The following is a 22,502-nucleotide window of genomic DNA, read 5'->3' as shown; positions in this document are numbered from 1 at the left end:
ACATATATATATATATATATATATATATATATATATATATATATACATATTTATATACATATATACATATATATACATATATCATCATCATCATGCAACCCTAGTTCAGACCACAGTCCAGACTAAACATGGAGACACAGCTTTAGTTGTTGTGCTGCGAACAAGTGTAACAAACTGCCAATGGAGAATAAACTCCATAAATAAGAATAAAATGGAGATGCCTATAATTCCAGTTGAAAAACCTTTCTTTTCTCATGTGCCTACGCAGGAAATCTGCAAGTTGACTCCTAACTGATCTTGACTTCATGATATTATGCAGAGTTTTGTTATTTGCTGTTGTCTTTTATTCTTCTTTACACCATCTGTAATGCTTTCAATGTTTTATGGAAAGCACTTTGAGTGGCCTTATACATGAAAGGTGCTGTATAATTAAATATGCCTTGCCTGTAAGTATTTTTTGTTTTGTTTAAACATAATTTGTCAGTATATATAATATTTATATATATAATTTATATATATAATATTTCTGCATTTATTTCTGCATTTTGTGGGGAAATAAAGCAGCAGAGAAATGAAAAGCAGATGAGACAAGAAGCTATTTATGCTTGTAAAATTAAAATCTCCTGCAGGCTTACAAATGAATTCAAACCTCACAACCTGATACACAAATCTATCGAACACAAAAATATGCAAACAAGCTACCATGATGAATTCAACAAAAGTCAGGAAAAATAAAAAATGTAAATAGTGTCTTACAACCTGTGTGTGCATAAATGACCATGCATACTGAATAAATCAAGCAGAAAACCATAAACGCATCGTACAATCAGCTATGATCAGCTCTGATAATTACTTCTGGCATATAAAGCAGACCAAAGCTTACACCTGAAAGTCTGACAAGTGCAATCGCAAAAACAACACAATTGCCTGCGTGACTGAGCTCTAAATAAAGTGAAGAATATTTACAGAATGAATAGATGTTTTCTCCAATCAGATGAATATCACCAATGTGCTTTTCAGTCCAACACTATCTGTTTTTGTGCAAATGCACTCAAGGACATGGACACACAACAAATGCTTACTTTATGATCTGAATTCACTACACCAACACAAATTTTACTTTTCACAATCTGGTACCAGACACACACTGGGATGACGTTTCAGACCACTTACTTTGGGTGATTTTTGTAAACGGAGCCGTCTGCGCCGATGGTGGTACGCAACTTTTCAGCCGCTTTGTTATCTCGGATCTGTCGCAGCACTGCCACTAAAGAGGCTGCACACAAGTGTGCAGCGCGAGTGGAAACTATCTGACACACCCGCCGAGTAGCTCTGCAATCCTCAGACGATGGGTCGAGACCAAGACCCTGGAGGACCTTCTCAGCACTCGCTAAACCTTCTTCTTCTCTGCAGGTAAAACAGGGAAAAAAAAGTAAACGTGTTACTCTGATTTCTTTATTATATGCATAACAGATTATTGGTCAATCAAAGAAAATGAATCACAGAGATGAGTTATTTGTGCTTTGAAGATTCAACTAGAAAAGCACTCAAGAGAACAGACCTCCGCCAAGCAGCTCATTTCACCCCATAATGTGATTTCCACCCTGTTTTAGTCCTGCATTCATTTTATATGGATAAACTATTACTTTCCTAGATACGTAAATAATGAATCCACAGTGTCTTGCCTATATTGTGGTGTTTACTGCATGTTTATATCTTGATTTGGTCTCTCACGGTGATAAAAGAGATCCTCTTTTTTTTTTTTTACTCTTTCCTGTTTTGCCTGGATCCAGATCTAACTTTGATATCTTGTGAAACCAGCTGGGAAGTTCTACCCTTTACTTTTTGGGCCAACCATCCTGACCATTTACTGTGTAGCAGGAGCCTCCAACTCCGGTCCTTTTGAGCTACCATCTGGCAGGTTTTAGTGTTTCTCTAGTACAACACACTTGATTAAAATGAAAAGGTTCTCCAGCAACTTGCTTTCATCTTCTGCAGCAGCAGCAGCAGCTTAATGATTTTTATCAGGTGTGTCACAGCAGGGAAACACTAAAACCTGCAGGATGGTAGATGGTAGGCATTGGAGACCCCTGCTGTAGAGTTAAATGCATATGTACTGAAAATGACCCTATGTCACATTGAGAAAGAATCCACCAAAAGAAAATTATCCTTGGATCCAGACGGTGATCAGATCATTCCCAAAACGTAATGGAATCTAAGTTAGACCAGGACCCATTCTTAGGAAAAAATCATGAAAATCTTTCCTTTAACATTTGCGTAAAGTTGCAAACAGACAGACAGACAAACACTGACAAGCTCATCCTACTAAAGTGCACATAAAAGGAGAAATTGCTTATTGAAATCTTTACATAACAACCGTCACTCATGAATAACTACTACTAACTTAAAGTCTTATTAAGCAAAACATTACATAAACTGCTTGCAGTGTGTTTTTAGGACATGTTTCAGGGTGGAAATCACATTATGGGTGTGTTGTACTAATGTGTAAGGGACATTTCCTGATACACTGAGCTTCTTTCTCTCTCTCTTTATCTCTCTCTTTTATCCCCCCCCCCCCCCCCCAATAACAGTGTTGCATCATTAACATGTATGTCTCCTGTCTCAGCAGGTCTCCCTGGCCGGGAGTAGCGGTTCCTGTTGTCTTTCTGTCCTCTTCCCCCCACACAGCAGAGGCAGATGGCTGCCTGTCCTGAGCCGGGTTCTGCTGGAGGTTTCCTTCCTGTTAAAAGGGAGTTTTTTCCTTCCCACTGTCGCCAGTGTGCTTGCTCAGGATAGGAGTTTGAGTTGGATCCTCCAACTCAGTCAGTTGGTTTCCTTCTGTAGGCTATTATGAATTGGCTTTCATTATGTTTTTTTTGTCTGTAAAGCGTCTTGAGATGGCATTGCCGTGATTTGACGCTATTTAAATAAAGTTAAAGCTGAAAGTTGATGTTTGAGCACTACAGCTGACAGACTTTTGATCAAACTGTGGGTGGTACTGAACATCACATACTTGTAGCTCTGGATATATTTAGACAGAAATGCTGTAGGTATTAACCTTAAAGGCAAGAGACAAATAACATGTTTTTTATACCCTGTCCAGATATTTTGCTGCAGGCTAAATCTGAAAGAAGCAGAAATAACCAAAGCATTTGTCTCCTTTCTTCGTGGTGATTTGTCTTACTGTCACTGCAGCTGTCCTCAGTTTGGTTTTTCTAACTTTATGTCCTCAGCAGATAAGTTTGAGATGGAGCCAGTGTTTCTCCTCTGAACCTTCAAACCACCGCTGTGCACTTTGGCATGTTTGGCTCTGTACTGAATCAGTTTGTATACCACCGGGCAGTTTGTAATTCTTCCTTTCAGACATGTGTGCATGAACAGCAACTGTATGAAAACAAACAAAATCCAGACATCCCCACGAGAATCTCATGTAAACGTGTGGAAACACCTACTGGTGAGCACATCTTTCCCCGCCGTACAACCAAACATATTGTAATGATGGTGGATTATTTGGATCATGAACTTTTTCAAAGCTCCAATGTGGGTTTATTTATTCTAATTTTGTCTTTGTGATTTAAATTGGCTTCAGTTTCAGCTGTCAAACAAAAACTAATCCAAAATGGCTTCCTACATATTCTCCCATGAAGTTGCCTATTTATAGGAAGAGTTCGATAATGATATTTCTACCTCCTGGAGAGTTTTCCTCACTTAGCAGGACAACTCTCTCCAATGAGATTCTTTTTGCTCAGAATGTACCAAACTATGGAAAAGACATTCCCTAATGTTCCCACAAGTCTCCCAGTTGGATTGGGTTTTTTTTTGTTTACAATAACAACAGCATATTTCCTTTCATTCAACTTCTCCTGCAGTATGTGTGAAAGTTGTGAGTGTATAGTAGTATAGTGAGAGCTTTAAAGAATCAAATATATGTGTGTGTATATATTTAATAATGACTGTTTAAAACTGCAGCTCTGTAGCAAGGATGTCTCATTTTGTCAGAAGTCTGTCACAGCACCTCCTCTCACCCCATGGGTCTTCATCTCCTCTACTTTTTTTGGTTTTAAGAACTAAAGTATCAGAGGAATCAAGTCTCTGCACACTGGTTAATGGCAAAATCTGGATAAAAACAGTATTTTTGTTCGAAAGCCTTCAGCAAATCCTTGGTTCAGAAAATTTCAGCAGAAAATGCTCTTTGTGCTCTTTACTGTCCACTAAGAGCTTAACTTGGGCGTACATGACCATCTTATGCTATAAATGACTGAAAAACAACATTATTTGCACAAAATAATATCAGTATGCCAAAATAAGCTTGAAAATCAAACATCAAATATTGATCTTTCCACCAATATATTTAACCCACCGGTACTGGGAGAATGTAATCCAATCCAATAGGATGCACATATCTTCCTAGTTGTTTAAAAAACAACTGTGATGATTCAGTTTGCCGAGTTGTACATGGTGCAAGTTGAGATATTCTTATTAATTTTGCAAAAGGAGTGAATTTGACAACATCATTTAGCATTTTTTCACACCTGCATTTGCCAACACTATGTAGAACTGTATGTCAAGTCCGCAACAGAGGGAACTAGATTATCTCAGCAATTAGGTGTGTATGTGTGTGTGTGTGTGTGTGTGTGTGGAAGGGGGTATCGGAGTTTTAACATATGAGTATATCGGATACCAGGCAAAAATCCATTTTATACTTCCCTACAAAAAAGATGGCATCATGAACTCATCAGAGTTAGAGAAGAAAACACACTCCTCTTTTCTAGACGGTGTTTCTCAATTCTAACAACTGATTCAGTTTAATGAACTTCCTCATCAAGTTCTTTTAAGCCTGTTAATGAGTCATTCATTTAACTCAGGTGTGTTAACGTAGAATTGTCTCTAAAACATGCATGGCAGGGGGTCCTGGGGACCGGGATTGAGAAACACTCATCCAGATACATTCTACGTGATTTCAAACACACACACCCACACAAACCAACTCACCCAGTGTTCTCAATGGTATAAAGGTAGCTGGTCTTGAAGTGTCCAGTGGTGAGAAGCTCTGACGTCGTCTTGCCCTGGAACAACAGCTTTGCTCTGGCCATCTTCACCAAAATGAGACGCACCAGTTCCCCCATGTACATCCCACTGATCATCTTCTCAAACCTGCAGGCCAACATGTAAACCAAAAGAAAACAGCACCACTTAGATAATTGCAAAAAAAGAAAGGATACAGATTACTGCATTATGTAAAAGTGTTGATACTAAATGCTGTAAGTTCACACACACACACACACACACACACACACACACACACACACACACACACACACACACACAAGAAAAAGCTGACAACTGGAGCTCAGCTTGTCACATGAAAACTTAAACAAACCCTTTCCTTTAGACAGAGATGCACATGTTGTATACGTGTCAGGTTGAAAGGTCAAAATTAGGCTCCGCGGAGACGACGGAGCGATAATACACCATCTGCTTCACATTTCTTTGGTATAAGACAATTTATTTAAAATCTATGAAAGTTATGCACAGTGCACGTTTATTAGTTGAATATGATTGAAGAACAGCAGGCCTTCATCAATGCTTTAACACATTAAACCAGTGCTTTTAACATTTTAATTCCAGTATGTGAAGGCTGACTCTACAGTCATCACAAATTTGCATCACACATACACTTAGATTCATTTTGTTTTACCAAGATTTAAATTACAGACCAAAATTATTTTGTTAGTTTCATTTAGCATCACAACTATTTTGAAATAGCGCACATTTTAGTTAATGTTGTGGTGGTATGATTTATTCATTTGTTTTCTTCTCCCTTTGAGTTTCAGTAGCTCCAGTCTCTTGGCTGTAAACCAGCAGGGGCCCACAGTGTGGAGCCAGCTAATTGGACCAGACCAGTTGTAGAAATAGGAGGGGGAATTTAGGGTAATCTTTTGTTCATTTAGTTAGGTTTTTGTGAGTCATCCCATTTGTCTGGTTTTGTTTGGGCTGATCAGCCACTATTTAAGTTTCCCCTTGTGTGTCACTTGTTAGGTCAGTTTGTTTCATTTTGTTTGCTTGAGTTACTTCTGTTACAAGTTCGTTTACTAACAGGCCCATTGACCTCTTTTATGGGTCCGATTTATTCATTCATGTTAAAATTGTGTTTTTTGGGGGGCTATCATAAAAATATTTACTTTTTTTTTTTTTTACTTTAAACCTGTACCTGACTGTTCTTCACTGCTCAGCCCATCGCACAGTATAATGCGATTTTTTTTTAACATAACTGTGCATATTACACTTTACATCACTAAAACTATAACAGGGTTCTACATGATAAATAAAAGCCACATAACTAAATGTTATTAAACTTCTCAGTAAGTGTTTTCAGATTGTGGTTAATATGGCATCTATACTGCATCATAATCGATCTTGAGCTTTCTTTGGCCATTACAAGTCAGTCTGATGTTGTCTTCCGTGCCATAAAGTACAAAGTCTTTTTTCCTTCCATTTCTCAACTTTTTTTTTCTCGCCTCGGGATGCTGCTAGGCAACAACAGTCTCAGAAACGTACACAATAAAATGTCACTGTGCCATCAAAATAAGTCAGGGAAATGTATTTTTTTAAAGGTCATAAAGTAGCATAGTGATTCTTTAAAAACATAAAAAGAATTACAAAATACATCTACAGATATTCTGTTCTTATCGTCTGGTTTTCAGACATGTTTTTTTTTCTTTTTACTGGAGTGGAAAAACATTTGCTGCACTGGCATAACATAACTGCACTGGGACTGTTATATTGTGCAAGATTTGAACAACACAAACATTATACACACTCCTCAAATGAAAAGAAAAAGGCTGATGTATGGCAGAAACTAGGTTGCACATTGCCGAAGTAGTGCGGGATCAACTTAGCAGATATAAGAACAAAAGGCAGACAACATCCAAAGACAAGCTCTGGAAAATCTTTTAAGAAGCCATGAGAACTGTTACTGAAGACTACTAAAGAGACATTAAAGAAAGCCTTTCTAAAAGGGTTGTGTTGAAAAAAAAACCAAAAACATGCTCATAACGAATGCAAAAGTTTCTAGGTGATAAAAATAGTATATTCTTGTATTTTGTATTACTATTTAGGTTTTCAAGTTTAAAGAAAATATATTTAATTCAATACAAACAAAGTTAAGAGCTGTAAGCAGCAGAATGCTTATGGTGAATATAATAATAATAACAATTATTTATTGTTGTTGTTGTTGTTGTTGTTGTTGTTGTTATGTATTTTATTTAAAAGCACCTTTCAGGTCATTCTGCATACTGCACAATAAAAACAGTAAGATAAAAAGCAACATTTAGAAAACAGTAAAAAAAAATATATAACCATGGGACAGAGTAATTAGAGTGAGTATGCCATCTTGAACAGGTGTGTTTTGACGTTGTATCTAAACCGCGGTAAACAGTCGATGTTACCAATGTTTAGTGGAAGGGAACTCTAGAGATGAGGAGCTGAGCGGCTGAATGCTCCTCTCCCCATGGTGCTGAGTCGGCTGGAGGTAACAGCGAGGTGGATGACCTGACAGAGCTGGAGGGGGTGGCAATGTGTAAGAGATCTGACAGATAAAGGGAGGGGGTCGGGGATGGCCTTGAATGTGTGCAGAAGGATTTTGAATTCTTTTCTTGTATTTAACCAGGAGCCAGTGTAGCTGCTGTAGGGTAGGGGGGATGTGGTGGAAGGAGGTCTTGTTCATGATGCGTGTGGCTGATTTTTTAACCATTTGAAGATTATGAAGACATTTCTGGGGGAGACCGGTGGGGACTGGGGGTTTTACATAAAAGGAAATATGCAGAACGTGTGATGTTATTGATATGAGCATGAAATAATGAGCTGTCAGGGATGACGCCGGGTCTCTTGACTTGGAGGGAGGGGGGACACAGAGGAGCTGTCAACAAAGGCAAAAACTGTCAACTTTCCAAAGTGTACATTTGGTTCCAATGAGGAGAATTTCTGTTTTATCACTGTTTAATTTCAGGAAGTATGAGGTGAAACGGGATTTAATTTCGGATAGGCAGGTTGCTAGGGATGGTGGGGGGGGTTAAAGCTGGAATCTGAGGGACTTCGCTTGGATGAACTGAGTGCGGCCTGACAGATAGGAATGAAACCAGTGGAATGGGGTGTGGGAAATGCCAATGGAAGACAGTCTATTAAGGGGAACTGTGTGAGAAAATTGTATCAAAGGCCACAGTTAGATCAAGGAGGATGAGAATACTGAAAAGACCAGAATCATCAGCCATGAGGAGGTCATTGGTGATCTTAATAAGATCTGTTTCAGTCCTGTGACGGGGGCAGAAACTGGATTGGAACTGCTCATAGAGGGAGATTTGGGTCAAGTGAGCGTGGAGTTGAGTAGCAGCAGATTTTTCAAGAATTTGGGAAACGAAGGGAATGTTAGAGATGGGGCGAAAGTTAATGTAATTAGTGGGATCTAAACTAGCTTTTTTGTACAGTGTTCAGTGAAAACAGTATCTTTGCGTTACCTTCATCTGAACAGAATAATAACTGGCTTTGGTTTTACAATGAAGTCCTTGTAATACCGTATGAGGGAATGGTGCATTTCTTTGTGAATGGTGAGACGCTTTTCACATTGCCAGGTACCTTAGTCAAAAATATGTTGCTTTGTATCAACGTGCCATCTATCATGCTCCCACCTCTCATTGGAAATACTGTATTTCCACTGGACACTTGTAGTGTAGGGCTTTAAAACCAAGTTCATTTCTTATATTTCTTTGCCTCGAGTAAGACATCGTTGCCATTATCACTTGAAGATAATACACACCACTTATCTACACCTCGTTCCGGGCTTGTTTATGTTTAATATTTCTTTGAGGTTGAGAGTGTAGGAGCCCCTCTCCGGGATCAAACAAGGAGTATCAATGAATAATCAGAAAGATGCCACCCCCCTGTGAAAAACTAATAAAAGTGAAAGAGACTGAAGGGGACGTAAAGGAAATTGAAGACCAAGTCCATTGAGTTGTTGTATTAGCATATCAAGCCCAGCGTAAAAGAAAGCAGGGAGGCTTTAATCATTACAGCGCGTGAGCCTTCCCTGAGCACTAGATTCTACTTAGAAACTATAGCACACGATGATCAATGAGTGAGTGTCCAAAAACGACCTTGAGGTTCTGAGTAGTTCTTTAAGTTTAAGAGTCCCCAAGTAGCTGTTAACCAAGCAGCCAGCTGATGGTTAACACGCACCAGGAAAATCCTCACAGATAGCAACATGAAGAAAAAAAAAAGCCTGTAGGACCATTAGAACTTCTGCACAGCAGACCAGCTGAACATTTGCAGCTGTGTTGCCACAGGCATAGCAAATAAAAAAATTTAAAAAAAAAAGCATCCAAGCAAACAGAAAACCTTCCAGCATTTTAAAAAAACTGAGAGAAATGAATGTAAGTATGCGTACATCCAATAAAATCTGCAGGAGAAGGCAGCGCTAAATCAATGAGAACAGAGAAATGTAATTGCCAGAACACTCACAGTTGTTTGCCTGGGTTCAAAGAGCCTGCATCGAGCTCCTGGTCAATCTGGGTGCGTACGTCTTCAAGGGCGCCATCATCCCCGAAAGCTCCCCATTCTGTGTTAACACACATCCGCCCTTCATCACCATCGAGCACATCGATGTTCCTCATCTGCTCCATGTAGCAGGCGTTGGTACCCGTTCCTAAAGGAGAGTGATTGAATGAAAAGCATTACTCAATGTCAGACATGTTTATAAATCAGCGGCACAAAGCAGGAAAAGCTCCTGGTTTAACCTTCACAACACACTTTTTGCAAGCGCTCGACAGCTGCCAGCGCATGAATGCGCCGAAATACAGTAACACAGTTCACTGTTTGTGAACTTGCAGGGCCACAAGGATGTGTCTGAAGGGGAACTGTTTGAGCTATTCTTCAACGAAGGGATCATCGCTCTGTTTGTCCTTGAGACTAATCAGTATGCGGACCAAGTAAAAGATGCAAAGGGGGACAGAGCAGGACGATTGAGTCGTGTTGCTTTTGAAACAGGTATGCACGATTTTTTTTCTGTTTGTGAAAAAGAATGCAGATTTATAAGGAAAAAACATCTTTTTTTAATGCAGCGTGATGAAGGTTAAACATGGTCAGGAGCTTTTCTGTGTTGAGTTTGCATCTTCTTGTGCATGCATGGGATTTCTTTGGGAACTCCAGCTTCTTCCCACAGAGCAGAAACATTAAGGCTGAGTTCTAAGTTGGCATTACGAGTAAATATGAGTGGTTGTTTGTCCTATTTGTCAGGGTTTATGATAAATCTAATTGTGATTTTCTCCTAAATATGGCTATTCAGTCTTTTAAATTCCAGCTGCTGTTCAGTGTTTTTGCAGAACTATATTGTTTTACAAGAGACTGAAGATATCAAACTGATAAACAGCCAGAACACTGAAAGCTGCATTTCCTCTACAACAGGTTCATACTTGGTTCTAATAATAAGAACTAAATGCTGTGATGTTTTGACTGACTTCCCCTCGGGGATAAATAAAGTATCTTTGATTTGATTTGATGTACATGACAGTGCATCATTTCTCTCTCTGCATGCTCTCTGTGTTGCACATGGTAGAGATTTTACGCAGCTCAAGCATGTGTGTCTGTGTCTAACACAAGTGCGCATGCATGGTGGAAAATATGTTGCTTCAGCCACCTAAACACCAGATTAAAATCTGAGTTTTTAAAACTTTGCCAGGGAGGACGTAGATGAAAACTTTGTGCTTTGCTCAGAAATCCATGTTCTGGGTCACATGACAGCTTAAAGTGGACTTAATGAGTTCTATGGGTTTTATCAACGTCAACACATTATCCCAGAACTGATCTTTAAGATATTTAGAGCACCTCCACATAGTAAAACTTTCCACACCACCGGGACATTCCAGGATTTGGACTGAATCTGTCCTCAGTGTTGTGTCACTGTGTTTCAGTCTCGTTTTATGATGAGGTTTGAAAATGTCACGTGATTTCAGAGCTAAGTGTGTCTGTTGGATGATGTTTAAACGAGAGCCGCTCAAGAAAGATGACAGGAATAATGACTGAAACAGCGGTTCGTAATACTGTAGATGCTGCAGGTGTGAAACCTGGATCAGGTGCCGTGGAACTCGACAACTAATCTCCTTTGTGACTCGCTAATTGCAACATTTTAAATGTCAATTTAAATTTTACATTGATTCATCATTTAGCCCTATTATTCATCTCTCTCTATGTAATGGTGTTGGATTAGTGACTTGACCCAGATGAAACTTGCTTTTCCCCAGAAAGCAGTCATGCAGTCGCCCCCCCCGTATATTTCTATTAGTAGGTATAGAAAATATACATATGCATGGATAGATGGATGGATGGAGGGATGGAATGGCCAGTGTTAAAGCCCTTTCTGTCAAGAATCTAAGTTTTATAAGTGCAAATCAGCATTTGAAAATGTGCTGTTCTTAATCCCTCTCTGATCCCTCTCTTCTCTGATTTGAATCAGGTGCATTGCAGCAGGGAAAGATCTAATACCTGCAGGATAGTGGGCCTCACGAACCAGGGTTGAGGATCACTGTTAATCCCTTTCAAGAGATAAATCATGAAAATGTGTTTTTTCAAATGTTATTTCAAATAACAGCTATTATGACCATATACAACAGTTTATATCGGTATAGTCTTCTGCTGCATGAGCGTGTTTTTATTCCTTACGGAGCAGCCCAGTAGCTTTTTGCTTCCCAACAACATACTTACTCACCACTTCTAATTACATCAATGGTAACTTTATGCAAGATTCAAAATACTTCATTTCCATCACATATGGTATTCGCAAGACTACATACTAAGGAATATAAAAAGATATATATAGTAAAAAGAAAACTCTGAAGTCTTATTCAAATTGTGTAGAGTGACAGACTTATGCCACTGTTGCAGCAAATGTAGGAACTCTGGCGACAACGCATTACAATGCTCCACTGTCTAATCACTTGTCTTGACAGAAACACCTGGGATTATTTTTACTTCAGAACAGGATATCAGACATGTACTGATAAGGAAATGTAATAATTCTGTGGGATTATTGTCCACAGATTGGCCTGAACACTCCATAACTTTACTTTTGTTTATCTGAAAGCAAGATGCTGTTTGCTGACTGGTGTTTTTGGGTTTGTTGTCTTGTTGAAACAACCATTTCAACACTTTTTCCTCGTCAGCAAAAGGCAGCATGGCTCCTCAAGTATTCTGATGTGTACAAACTGATCCATGATCCCTGGTTAATAGCTTAATGGTTAACAGGCCCAACATCACAGTAAAAAATTTGAAATATCCCCTGATCAAGAAGCTTTCACCACCATGTTTCAGGGTCTTCAGAGCAACCTGGGGCTTGGATTCAGCGTTTGGGGGTCATCTGACAAACTGTTTGGGGCCCTTGGTCCAAAAAAGAACAATCTTACTTTCATCAGTCCATACAATGTTTCTCCATTTCTCATTAAGCCTGTTGAAGTGTTCTTTGGCAAACTGTACCGTCTTCAACACATCATTTTTTCAACAGTGGGACTTTACAGGGACTTCTTGACAATAGACGAGTTTCACACCGGTGTCTTCTAATCGTCACAATGCTCACAGGTAACTTCAGACCATCACTCGTGGCTGAGTCGTTGCCATTCTGGCTTTTCTTTTTTCGTTTCCTTTTCATGTGACTCAGGCTTTGCTTTCCATTTTGAAGCACTGGAGATAATTTAACGGAGCAGACTATCATTTTCTACATTTCTTTATGTATTTTCCACTCTAATTAACGTTTAAATTGGAGAGCGGAAAACTGAGCAAGGTCTGGGACGACCCATTTTTCTCAGGTCTTAAGAGAGGAACTCATCTCCAACGTGCTGGATTCATCCCTTAAATAAGTGCTACTTTTTATTCAATTCTACAGTCATTTTGCAGACGCTTTTATGCAAAGCAACTTACATGTGATAAGTGATAAATTAACCAGAGCAATTAACCTAACTTGAATGCCTTGCGGGTAGGAGAAAGTCAGAGTACCTGGAGAGAGCCCACACATACACGGGGATAACATGCAAACTCCAGAGTCAGTATAACCCTTAAATTCACCTTAGTAGCAGAATAAGGATCCAGAAAGCAGTGAATCCCAGACAGTATAATATTGGAAGAGTAAAAACTTCAACACAAACTGCCCTCCTAGTATCTTCATGATTCATTTCAAACAACAGCAGACATAGAAAAGCTCATCAGCAGAGGTTCTTTGGGGCGGAAAAAAAACCTTACAACCATAAAACAGTAAACTCACGACATGATTTTTGACTTTGTACTTTACTTTTGTTTATTCGCTGCACTGCTTGTAAGCTTGCAGAGTTTTTCTGGTGAGTGACAAGGCAGACATCTTTGAATTGAGGTTCGTCTGCTTTCCAAAAGACAACTTGTGTGTGTGTGTGTGTGTGTGTGTGTGTGTGTGTAATCCAGCATTGCTGTGACCTGCGGTAATGCTCTGTCTCCTGTCAATACTGTTTCTCCATTAATACATTTCTCCAACTGAAGCTGGAATTTAAATGATTAAATCCCAAACCAAATAGCAACATTTGTTAGAAAATTTGCAATTAGATTTTTTTTCCCCACATGGTTCAGCCTTAATACACTCTGGACAATAAACATTCTATTATAACGGCAGAGACCAATGAATCTAATTAATCAGACTGTGAAGCACACTCCACGTGTGTTTATTATGAGTGACAGGAAAGCATAAATCATTTTTCATGGCAAAACATAAAAGCTGACTATCATGACTGTCATGGTTTCATCATCATGTGTAAGTGTCTTGACAATGTTAAGATGGTTTTTAAATAAGAAATTAAGCATTTTAACATCAGAGCACAATATGTGGCTTTCATGGAAAATGTTGGTCTCTATAGCATTGATCTCTTTCCTTGTGCAACTACTATAATGACTGATTAAACCCCTAAAATACAGTCTGAATGTATTTTATAACAGCTGAACCATGTTGAAGATCTGGCCTGTGGACGTTACAAGTCAGTCTTGACTTAATATTTGCATAAAAAACCAAGTTCACTATGCATATGGTTTGGAAAAATCAACTATTTACTGATATTTATTAAGCTTTATGATGTTGTCACCTGATACACAGTCACAGCTGGACTTGACTTACCCACAATTAAACCTATTTCACAGAGATGATCGTCATAGCCGCACGTCATCATGGTCCCCACTGTGTCATTGATCACTGCCATAATGTCAGTGTCAAAGTCCTGCAAGGATATTGTGTTTAACTGTTAACATGAAACAAATAACCTTCAGAAAACAACTGAATTGAATCACACAATATAAAGTAAAGTCTGTCCTGGATTTACCAAAAAACTTTCATTTAAAAAGAGAAACTGTTTTGCATGTCAAAAATCCTTTGTTCTCAAGACAATAGATTTTTTTCCTGTTAAAAGGAAGTTAGAGGATTCTTGTAAAACATGTTTTTTCTCTTACTTTGATGTAAAATATGGAATAGAGATTTGGTTCTAGTGGATGGCCTTTTGGATCTGCACGTTGCATATGGTAGCAACACACCAGGAGACCACGACTGAGTTAGTGTAACATTCCTCTGCACAAAGTTTTTGCTCATGCTGCATGACTCAAACGTACTTGACCTATTAAACAACATGCTGCAGTCCCTGCCAGAGGCAGCGGTGCATCAAATATGACTGAAGCAGAAGATGAGACACACATCAAAGAAGAAAACATGTTCATCTATTGATTAATGCAGCACAACTTCTGTTTCAGCAAAATACGGAGCTGCATCAGAACAGACTGGTCTTTGGTTGAAAATATTTCTGAACTTTTCTTCCATGTCAAAAAAAGAGTTATTTCCCCTGTACACAGATACCAATCGTCTCACATCACATCACTTCCACAAAACCTGCCTCTAACGTGATATGTTTTAGGGCTGTAAAGATTCGTCAATGTTATCAACAAAAAATTGACAATGAAAATAGTCGACAATGAATTGCATTGTAGACTATTGTCGGCAGACATGTTTTTCCGACGGAGTGAGGCATCTCACTTAATCATAATCTCCGCTGAGTCGCACGCATGTGCGATAGTGTCTCTGCTGGGCGGCAATGTACACAGAAATGGCGGCGTCTGCAACAACATCGCGTACCAAAACGTCTCAAGTTTGGGAACATTCAAGCCAGGACAAGGGAAACAAAAATATCTCCTGCAAGTTTATAAAGCAGACCTTGCCTGTCATGCCAGCACGTCGGTGATGTATGAGCATTTAAAGAGGAAGCATGTCGGCCATTTAAATGAAACGGAGTCTGATTCGCCTCGGTAAGATGACCTTCTACGCTAACTAGCAGACTGAGACATCAAAAATAAAACGTATTGTCTGACTAAAGTATTTTAAATTAAATGCATGCAGTCCGAAGAAGTGAGAAACCAAGGACCCTTCCTACAGAGGAAGCAGATGTGCACCCTGCAACAGGTGACCGCCCTCAGAGAGTCAGCTTTGGTGATGCTGATAGCGATATGAGGCCGCTAATTTCATTAAATTTGTTTGGATAACTGTGAATCCTTTATTTTCAGCTATAAATGTCATCAAAATCGTTAAATTTCAGACTGACTGAATTTTAAAGTTGATGGAATTGTAAAACTGTGCAGTTGACACTGAATTTACTTACAAAAATGCTCTTTGTTTTATTTACTGTTTTCCTGCTGCTAATGTGCCTGTCCTTGGTTTAGAGTTTTTAAAAAAAAAAAAAAAAAAAGGTGTTTACTTGATTTTATTATTATTTATTAATCATTTAAAATAAAAAATAAAAAAACATTTCCCCATCCTTAGAAAATGGACAGAGATTTATTTGTTTATTTATGGATTTATATCTATACAGACTGAACACTGTTCCTGTCAGATGGTTATATAATACAGGACATTTTTGTTTACTTTTTGTAAACTTGCCTTTCAGCAGCAAAGTTGATTAAAAGACACATTTTTTGTACAGCCCCTGGATGCAGGGAAATGGTTTTATTTTCTTTTAAACACTTTGGAGGCACAAAGACAAATCTATGCCTACATTTTCAAATGCCAACTGCAACACAAACCCAAAATTTTGTTGATTTTGGGACGTTTCTAGTATATACAGTTTATGTTGTTACATTTCTGTGCACTAAATCATTAAGCAGACAAATGATTCCTTGACATTTATACGTTTGTGCATATTTTAAAGTAGTAATACCATAAAACTATTTGTTTACCCCTCGTTTCTTTATAGATTTCCTCAGGAGGCTGACCACATCCTTTCCTTCTACTCCGGTTAACTTGAAGCCTTTAGTCCAAGACACCAAAACACCCTGCAAACAGGAAAATAGGACAGGGTCAAAACTGTGAGCTTGTTGCTTTTCAACTTCACACCATCTGATACAATTAGCAAGCAAGAAAAAGTCTGACTGTATGAATAAATAAATAAATAAATAAAAGAAAACAGATTTACTTATTTAAAAACACCTAATTTATATAAAGCAGGAACTAAGCACAATAAAGCTACTCTTATAAATATGCATGTATGTAAATTATTCATTCATGCATTCATTCATTCATTCATTATTCTAACCACAATCTGATGAAGGGTTACAGGGAAGCTGGAGCCTATCCCAGCAGTCTTTGGGCAAAAGGTAGGGTACACCCTGGACAGCTTGCCAGTCCATCGCAGGGCCACACACACTCACTACCAGTGGCAATTTAGAGCAACCAGTTTACCTAACATGCATGTCTTTGGACGGTGGGAGGAAGCCGGAGTACCCGGAGAGAACCCACGCATACACGGGGAGAACATGCAAACTCCACACAGAAAGGCCACTGACCAATCCATGCTCCAGCCAAGGATCAAACCAGCAACCTTCTTGCTGTGAGGCCACAGTTCTAACCACTCTGCCACCGTGCAGTCCTATATGTAAATTAACACATTTAATTAAATATTATAAATATTGACATTAAAGTTAAATTTACATGAAAAAAGCAGCTGATAGGTCAGAGCAATCTTTGACTGGTCGCACACCAGCACAGAAGCAATAACCAGTAACTAGCAAGCGAAGTAGACCCAACATCCCAATTTACAGGCAACATATAACCAGTGACATAATCCAGTTTGTCTCCAAGTGCAAGACAACAAGCAGCTCCCCTAGCAGTGGGAATGTGCAAAAGGAAATGCTTTGGGAAAAGAAAGAACCCATTATACATATTCAAGACCAATTTTATCAGCATGGTGCAGATGTGCAGATGTAATTGCCCTGGTGGAAAAAGTGCTCCCTGAGCAGTTTTGTTTTGCACGTATCCCATTAATCCATTTTCGATTATTGTTTTCTAAAACAATAATCTAAAACAAAAACAATAATCTTCATTTGACTTTTGCAGAAAAGACAGCTGCTACAATTGTGCAACTTCATAGTAAAACTTAAACTTTTTATTATTCTGGTCACTCCGTCATGTGTCTGCTTGAATCCAAAAATCCTTACAGAAAGACTTCAAACCCTGGATTAAAACAGTGACTCATCTGGATAATCCAGTCACCCCCACAGTGTATACCAACATAAGCCTTCAAGCTTTATGAATGAATTAATGACTGCCTACATCGTTTAAGGCTCCAGTTTTCACGCCAAAGACTTCCAGGATGTGCCAAATGTTGAAATTTGATCATTTACCCATTTAGCTATCCAACAACTGTGACAAATTCAATAAAAAGCAGCCTGTACCCCAGAATGTGACACTTTAGCTGCATTTTGCGGAGACAGTGTGGCAAAAATCACCACTCAGATGTTAAAAATATGTCTTCTTTTCTTTTAAAATAATTATTTATACTTCATGAAAAACCATAAGGAGTAAGATTCTGTTTGTAGCTGTTTTCTTAAATGATGGAGATAAAAATCTTAACTGCACATCACCTGATTAAGACTCCCTGTTGATTTATGGGCAACATTTATGTTCCCATACGTAGAAACTGATTGTTTTTAGAGTTAAAACTTGGTTTTACAGTCAGAGTTAGAGTTGGATTTGGTTAGACTTAAGGTGAAAGTTACGGTTAAGCATTGAGCTGTTATTCGCTATGTTTACATGGGAGTTTTAATTACCCTTAATTATGAATAAAAGTTAATTTCGGCTTTAAAATGACTGTTCTTTAAATAACCATGTAAACACCTAATTCCTGATGCAAAAGTCTATTCAAAAAAGTTGGGAGTTCAATTCCAGGCTTCCCCTGACCCCTGTGCCGAAGTGTCCTTGGGGCACTGAACCCTAGGTTGCCCCCTCCGATGTGTGCTTATCGGGCTATGAGTGTGTATGTAAGTCCCATTGGATAAAAGCGTCTGCTAAATGACTGTAGAATAGAATAGAACAGAATAAACGTTTTTGTTGTGTTTTACTTTGTGTGTTGCCATCTATGTACTTTGTTACACAGCATGTGGCAATGGAAGGGGTTGCACAGACTGTGCGGATACTAATCTTGTTGTGATGGGCTGCGGTTACATGAAGTTTCTCAATTCGGAATTAAATAATTCCAAATTACAGTATTCTCTTTAGAGTTTACATGGAAATAGTCATTCTGAATCGAGGTTTCCATGGAAAACACGCATATTTGCCTTTACTTAATTCTACTTTAGATCGGTGGTTTGAGAAGGGTTCTGATTGGACAGAGGGTCATGTACTTATGCCCACCGAAATCAACAAACTCCACTTTCTGCATTTCGTCTTTTCGAATATGAAATAGAAAACAAAAGCACATAATAATAGCTGTTTTCGCTTTGATTTTGAAGTACCAGCTCAACACGAGCATACGGCTTCAATTTTTCAGCAGCTGAGGAAGTGAAGGAAGACCAGAGTACCGGAGGCAGGAGGCAGAAATGGAAGTGGAAAGTGTGCAATTTGTGCATCATCGCAATGGTACAAGGTAACAAGCAGGCTCTAAACAACCAGAATTAATTAAGAATTAACTACTTTGGTTGGTTTCTTTATGCTAGTATGCAAACACAAAGCAACACTGATTTTACACAAAAAAAGTCTAAACATTTGATTGATGACAGACATAAGATGGAAAAACCTCACATGGACACTGCCAGAGACTAGAGAGTTAACACACATCTGGCCTTACAGCACCAAACAGAGAAAATGAAAACTTATTAGTCATTTACCTCCACCAGCACTTTTATCAGCTTTCTATCACTCTTGCTTTGTTTTGCCCATCAAACTGATTTTGAATTTTTAAAAAATAAATGTAATCTTAGAGTCTCCTGTGACACAACAGTCTTAAATACCTGGTGATGATTAAATTTGCAGACATGAAACTCACTGTTTGAAGTCACTGCAAAGAAATAAACAGCATTCTTCCCATATACAACTCTCTCTGTAGCTTCACATCTGAAGGGAAAACTACTTTTTAACTCTACAGCAAACGATAATAAGACGCCGTGAGCTAAACAAAAAAAAACCTGGTGAATAAACTATGCTGAAACCTATGCACTGATCAATTACAGGAGATCTCCCAGCATCATTTTAAACAGCTGGGTTGAACTAATGAGGCTGCCATGACAAAAAAAGTTGAAACATTTTGCTACTTTGTAAAAATGATGAGCTGCCATATGAAACGTTCAAAGGTCAAATTTAACTGCCTGAAAACGGTTAGACCTGCTGAGAGGATAATTGGGTTCGCGGAAACATGGAACTGCTGTTTCACTTTTAAGGAAGTGATAATAAAGTGTTAAAGTAAAGCTGATTTCAGCAACACTTTATATCTTGTTACTGGTGAGACTAAATTTTTCACTTTAGAGTGCAAAAAAAAAAAAAACCTGTTAGCCCTTCTCCTCTGAAACGAGGGGGGGGGGGGGGGGGGAACATGGAGGAAACAGGGCAGGTGTAAAGTATTAAACAAGCAGGTCAGGTTCAGGCCTGGCTGGTGGTTCGAACAGTTGAATGTTCTTCCTGTGAATCCATCGCGTACTCTGCCTTCCTCCCACAGTCCAGAGACGTGCATGTTAGGATAATTGGTTGCTCTAAATTCTCCCGAGGACTGGGAGTGAGCATGAATGGCTGTTTGTCTTGATGGACTACCAACCTGCTCAAGGTGTACCCTGTCTCCCGCCTGCTAATGGCTGGGATAGGCTCCAGCTTCCCCACAACCCTGAATTGAGCAAAGTAGTATTGAAAATGGAACGATGCATCAAAACATCTATCTGAATCAGATGGCAGGAGGAATCCAATGGCCTCAAAAAGCTGCCAAGGTAGGCATCTTGTTCCGCCCCTCAATCCTTACAATCATTTATTAATAATTACCTCCGCCAAGGAGGTTACCGGATGTTTTTACCAATGTTTATCCGTTTGTTTGTCTGTTTATTTGTGTTTAAGGTAACGCAAACAGTCAGGACAGATTTTAATGAAATTTTAAACCAGATCACCATTTGGATACAGGAACTTTTAAAAAAATATTCTTTACCATTGTGCTTGGCAAAGGGTGTGCTCTCTGAGTGCTTTTCTAGTATTCTATGTGTGCGTTTGTTTGTTTTTTTTTGTTTTGTTTTTTTTTTTTGCTGTGCAGTAAACTGATATATTAATGCTGTCATTGAGAACAAATTTTAAAAAAGTGAAACAGAAGGATAGAAAGGGGTAAAGAGACAAAAGAACTGAAATTAGACTGGAAAGGTAAAACAGATTAGGCTGCCATAATCATAACACCAATTACTGTAATAATGTAAACAGTATCAGCGCTAGAAACAAAGATTATAGTGAAAAAGTAAGTAAATACCAGATGAGTAAGACCAGGTGCAACTCAACATTCAGCTGCTACTGCTAGGCATGAAGGAAATAAAATGCTCAGTATAATCTTCATGTAAGAAAACAACAGATAATCATCAAGAGCACCTCTAGGTAGAGAAATACAGACACACAAACAGCAGCGGCATTCATCACAAAGTGGATAGAAACAGGAGCATCTCAGTGTGCATGCACACGTAAATCTATAAGTATAACCATGCAATAAAGGTGAACCGTGTGCTTACAAGGAAGCCACAACCACATCTGGTCCCAATGGGCGAAAAAGACGGGACCGAGACCCAAGGATACAGCTGGCCCGCAGAATACAGAACCCAGAAGAGCTAAAGCAGGAGAGCTGTGTACCCACCCTGCCATGCAGAGGAGGCCCACAACCAGAGCCCCGAGCATCAAGGGGCAAAGGGCGCCAGGTAGTACAAGAAAATGGCAAGGAGGCCTGGAAGGAACTGGGCACAAAGGCTGCACAGAGAACTGATGCCCCAAGGACCAAAGAACCTGTTAGATAAGCCACATTGAAGGGTGTTGACCGATAAGGCTTGAAAAAAACTGCTGTGGAGCCTCTACTGATTGAAGTGGGACTAAAATGAAAAAGGTTTTCAGAAGATATGATTTTGTTTTTTGTATCAGAGCAGTTATTTATAAACCCTCAAACACCGAAGTGCATATTTTATAAGTGCTGCAGTTGTTATTTTTTCCTGTAATGACGTAAATTCAAATAAAAGGTGAAGAAAAAGGATGGAAATGCTAAAAATGGAACTCGTGTTTCACAGCTATGTGATGAAGCTCTTTCTGAGGGTTGCAACTAAAAGTTACTGACAGCAGATGATTAAGTGCAGCTCCAGCAGATATGGTACTGTGATGGGTCATCTCCAGCAGGGAATCCTGCAGTGGAGCACACAATCGGTGTGCCCTGGCCTTGGCAGGGAGTCTAATATCCAGGCTCTTTTTATTCCTGAAGGTGATGGTAAGATGCCAACAGAGCGGATTTCAGTCAAGGGCATAAACTGAGATGAGCTCATCCTTGCTCCTTGTCACATTTGCCAATCGCTAAGGTTGTGACTTTGTAAGTAAACAGCATGCAGATCAGTATGGCCCTCTAAAGTATATTTGAAAACAATAAACAGAGAGAAACTCCAAAATTTACTCACCTCATCCAACTTGGTTTGCTGACAGGGGAACGAAAAAGTGAAGCCCAGAGGAAGCTTTTTATCCTTTATTCCCATTTTCTCCAAAAAATTAGCCAGACATTCTGCTATGTGGTCAAAAAACTACAAGACAGGAAAGAAAACGTTCATTTATTTTCCTTCCATTCAGAAAGAATGTGTGCAAAGATGATGCAAAAGGCACAAAAATGCTTTGTGTTTTATTGAGCCAATAATCAATATGCATTCTTTAGGCAACACTTTCATGTGTGGTTCTATGTAAGGAATGTCAGAGGTATCTCAAATTAAAGTACCAAATAATAATGATAAAAATAAGAAGAAGAAAAAAAAGAAATAGACAAATGCAGTCATTTTGATCCTGTACAACAGAATCAGTCATTGTTTGGCACAAGTTGCAGGGAAGTGAATGATCAAACTGCACCGAGAGCACAAAAAAAACACCCACATTGTGTGGTCCAATTAGCTTAGGATGGTTAACATATTAATATTTATGTTATTGACATTTGGCACTT

General features: G+C 38.9%; 1 protein-coding gene across 1 annotated transcript in view; it reads right to left on the bottom strand.

Annotated features, from left to right (window-relative positions):
* hk2 (hexokinase 2) overlaps positions 1-22,502 on the bottom strand; it is a 48,241-nt gene that overhangs the window by 13,561 nt on the left and 12,178 nt on the right. The window contains exons 4-9 of the mRNA XM_079252145.1: positions 21,976-22,095; positions 16,270-16,365; positions 14,174-14,273; positions 9,514-9,697; positions 4,993-5,154; positions 1,174-1,407 (exon numbers count right to left, since the gene is read on the bottom strand). Of these exons, the coding sequence (XP_079108271.1) occupies positions 1,174-1,407; positions 4,993-5,154; positions 9,514-9,697; positions 14,174-14,273; positions 16,270-16,365; positions 21,976-22,095 (896 nt within the window). The remainder of the gene's footprint in view (positions 1-1,173; positions 1,408-4,992; positions 5,155-9,513; positions 9,698-14,173; positions 14,274-16,269; positions 16,366-21,975; positions 22,096-22,502) is intronic.

The sequence above is a fragment of the Telmatherina bonti genome, assembly GCF_933228915.1.
Source record: "Telmatherina bonti genome assembly, chromosome: 13".
Classification (NCBI taxonomy): domain Eukaryota; kingdom Metazoa; phylum Chordata; class Actinopteri; order Atheriniformes; family Telmatherinidae; genus Telmatherina; species Telmatherina bonti.
The sequence above is the reverse complement of the archived record's forward strand: the minus strand, read 5'-3'. Positions and strand labels throughout refer to the sequence as shown.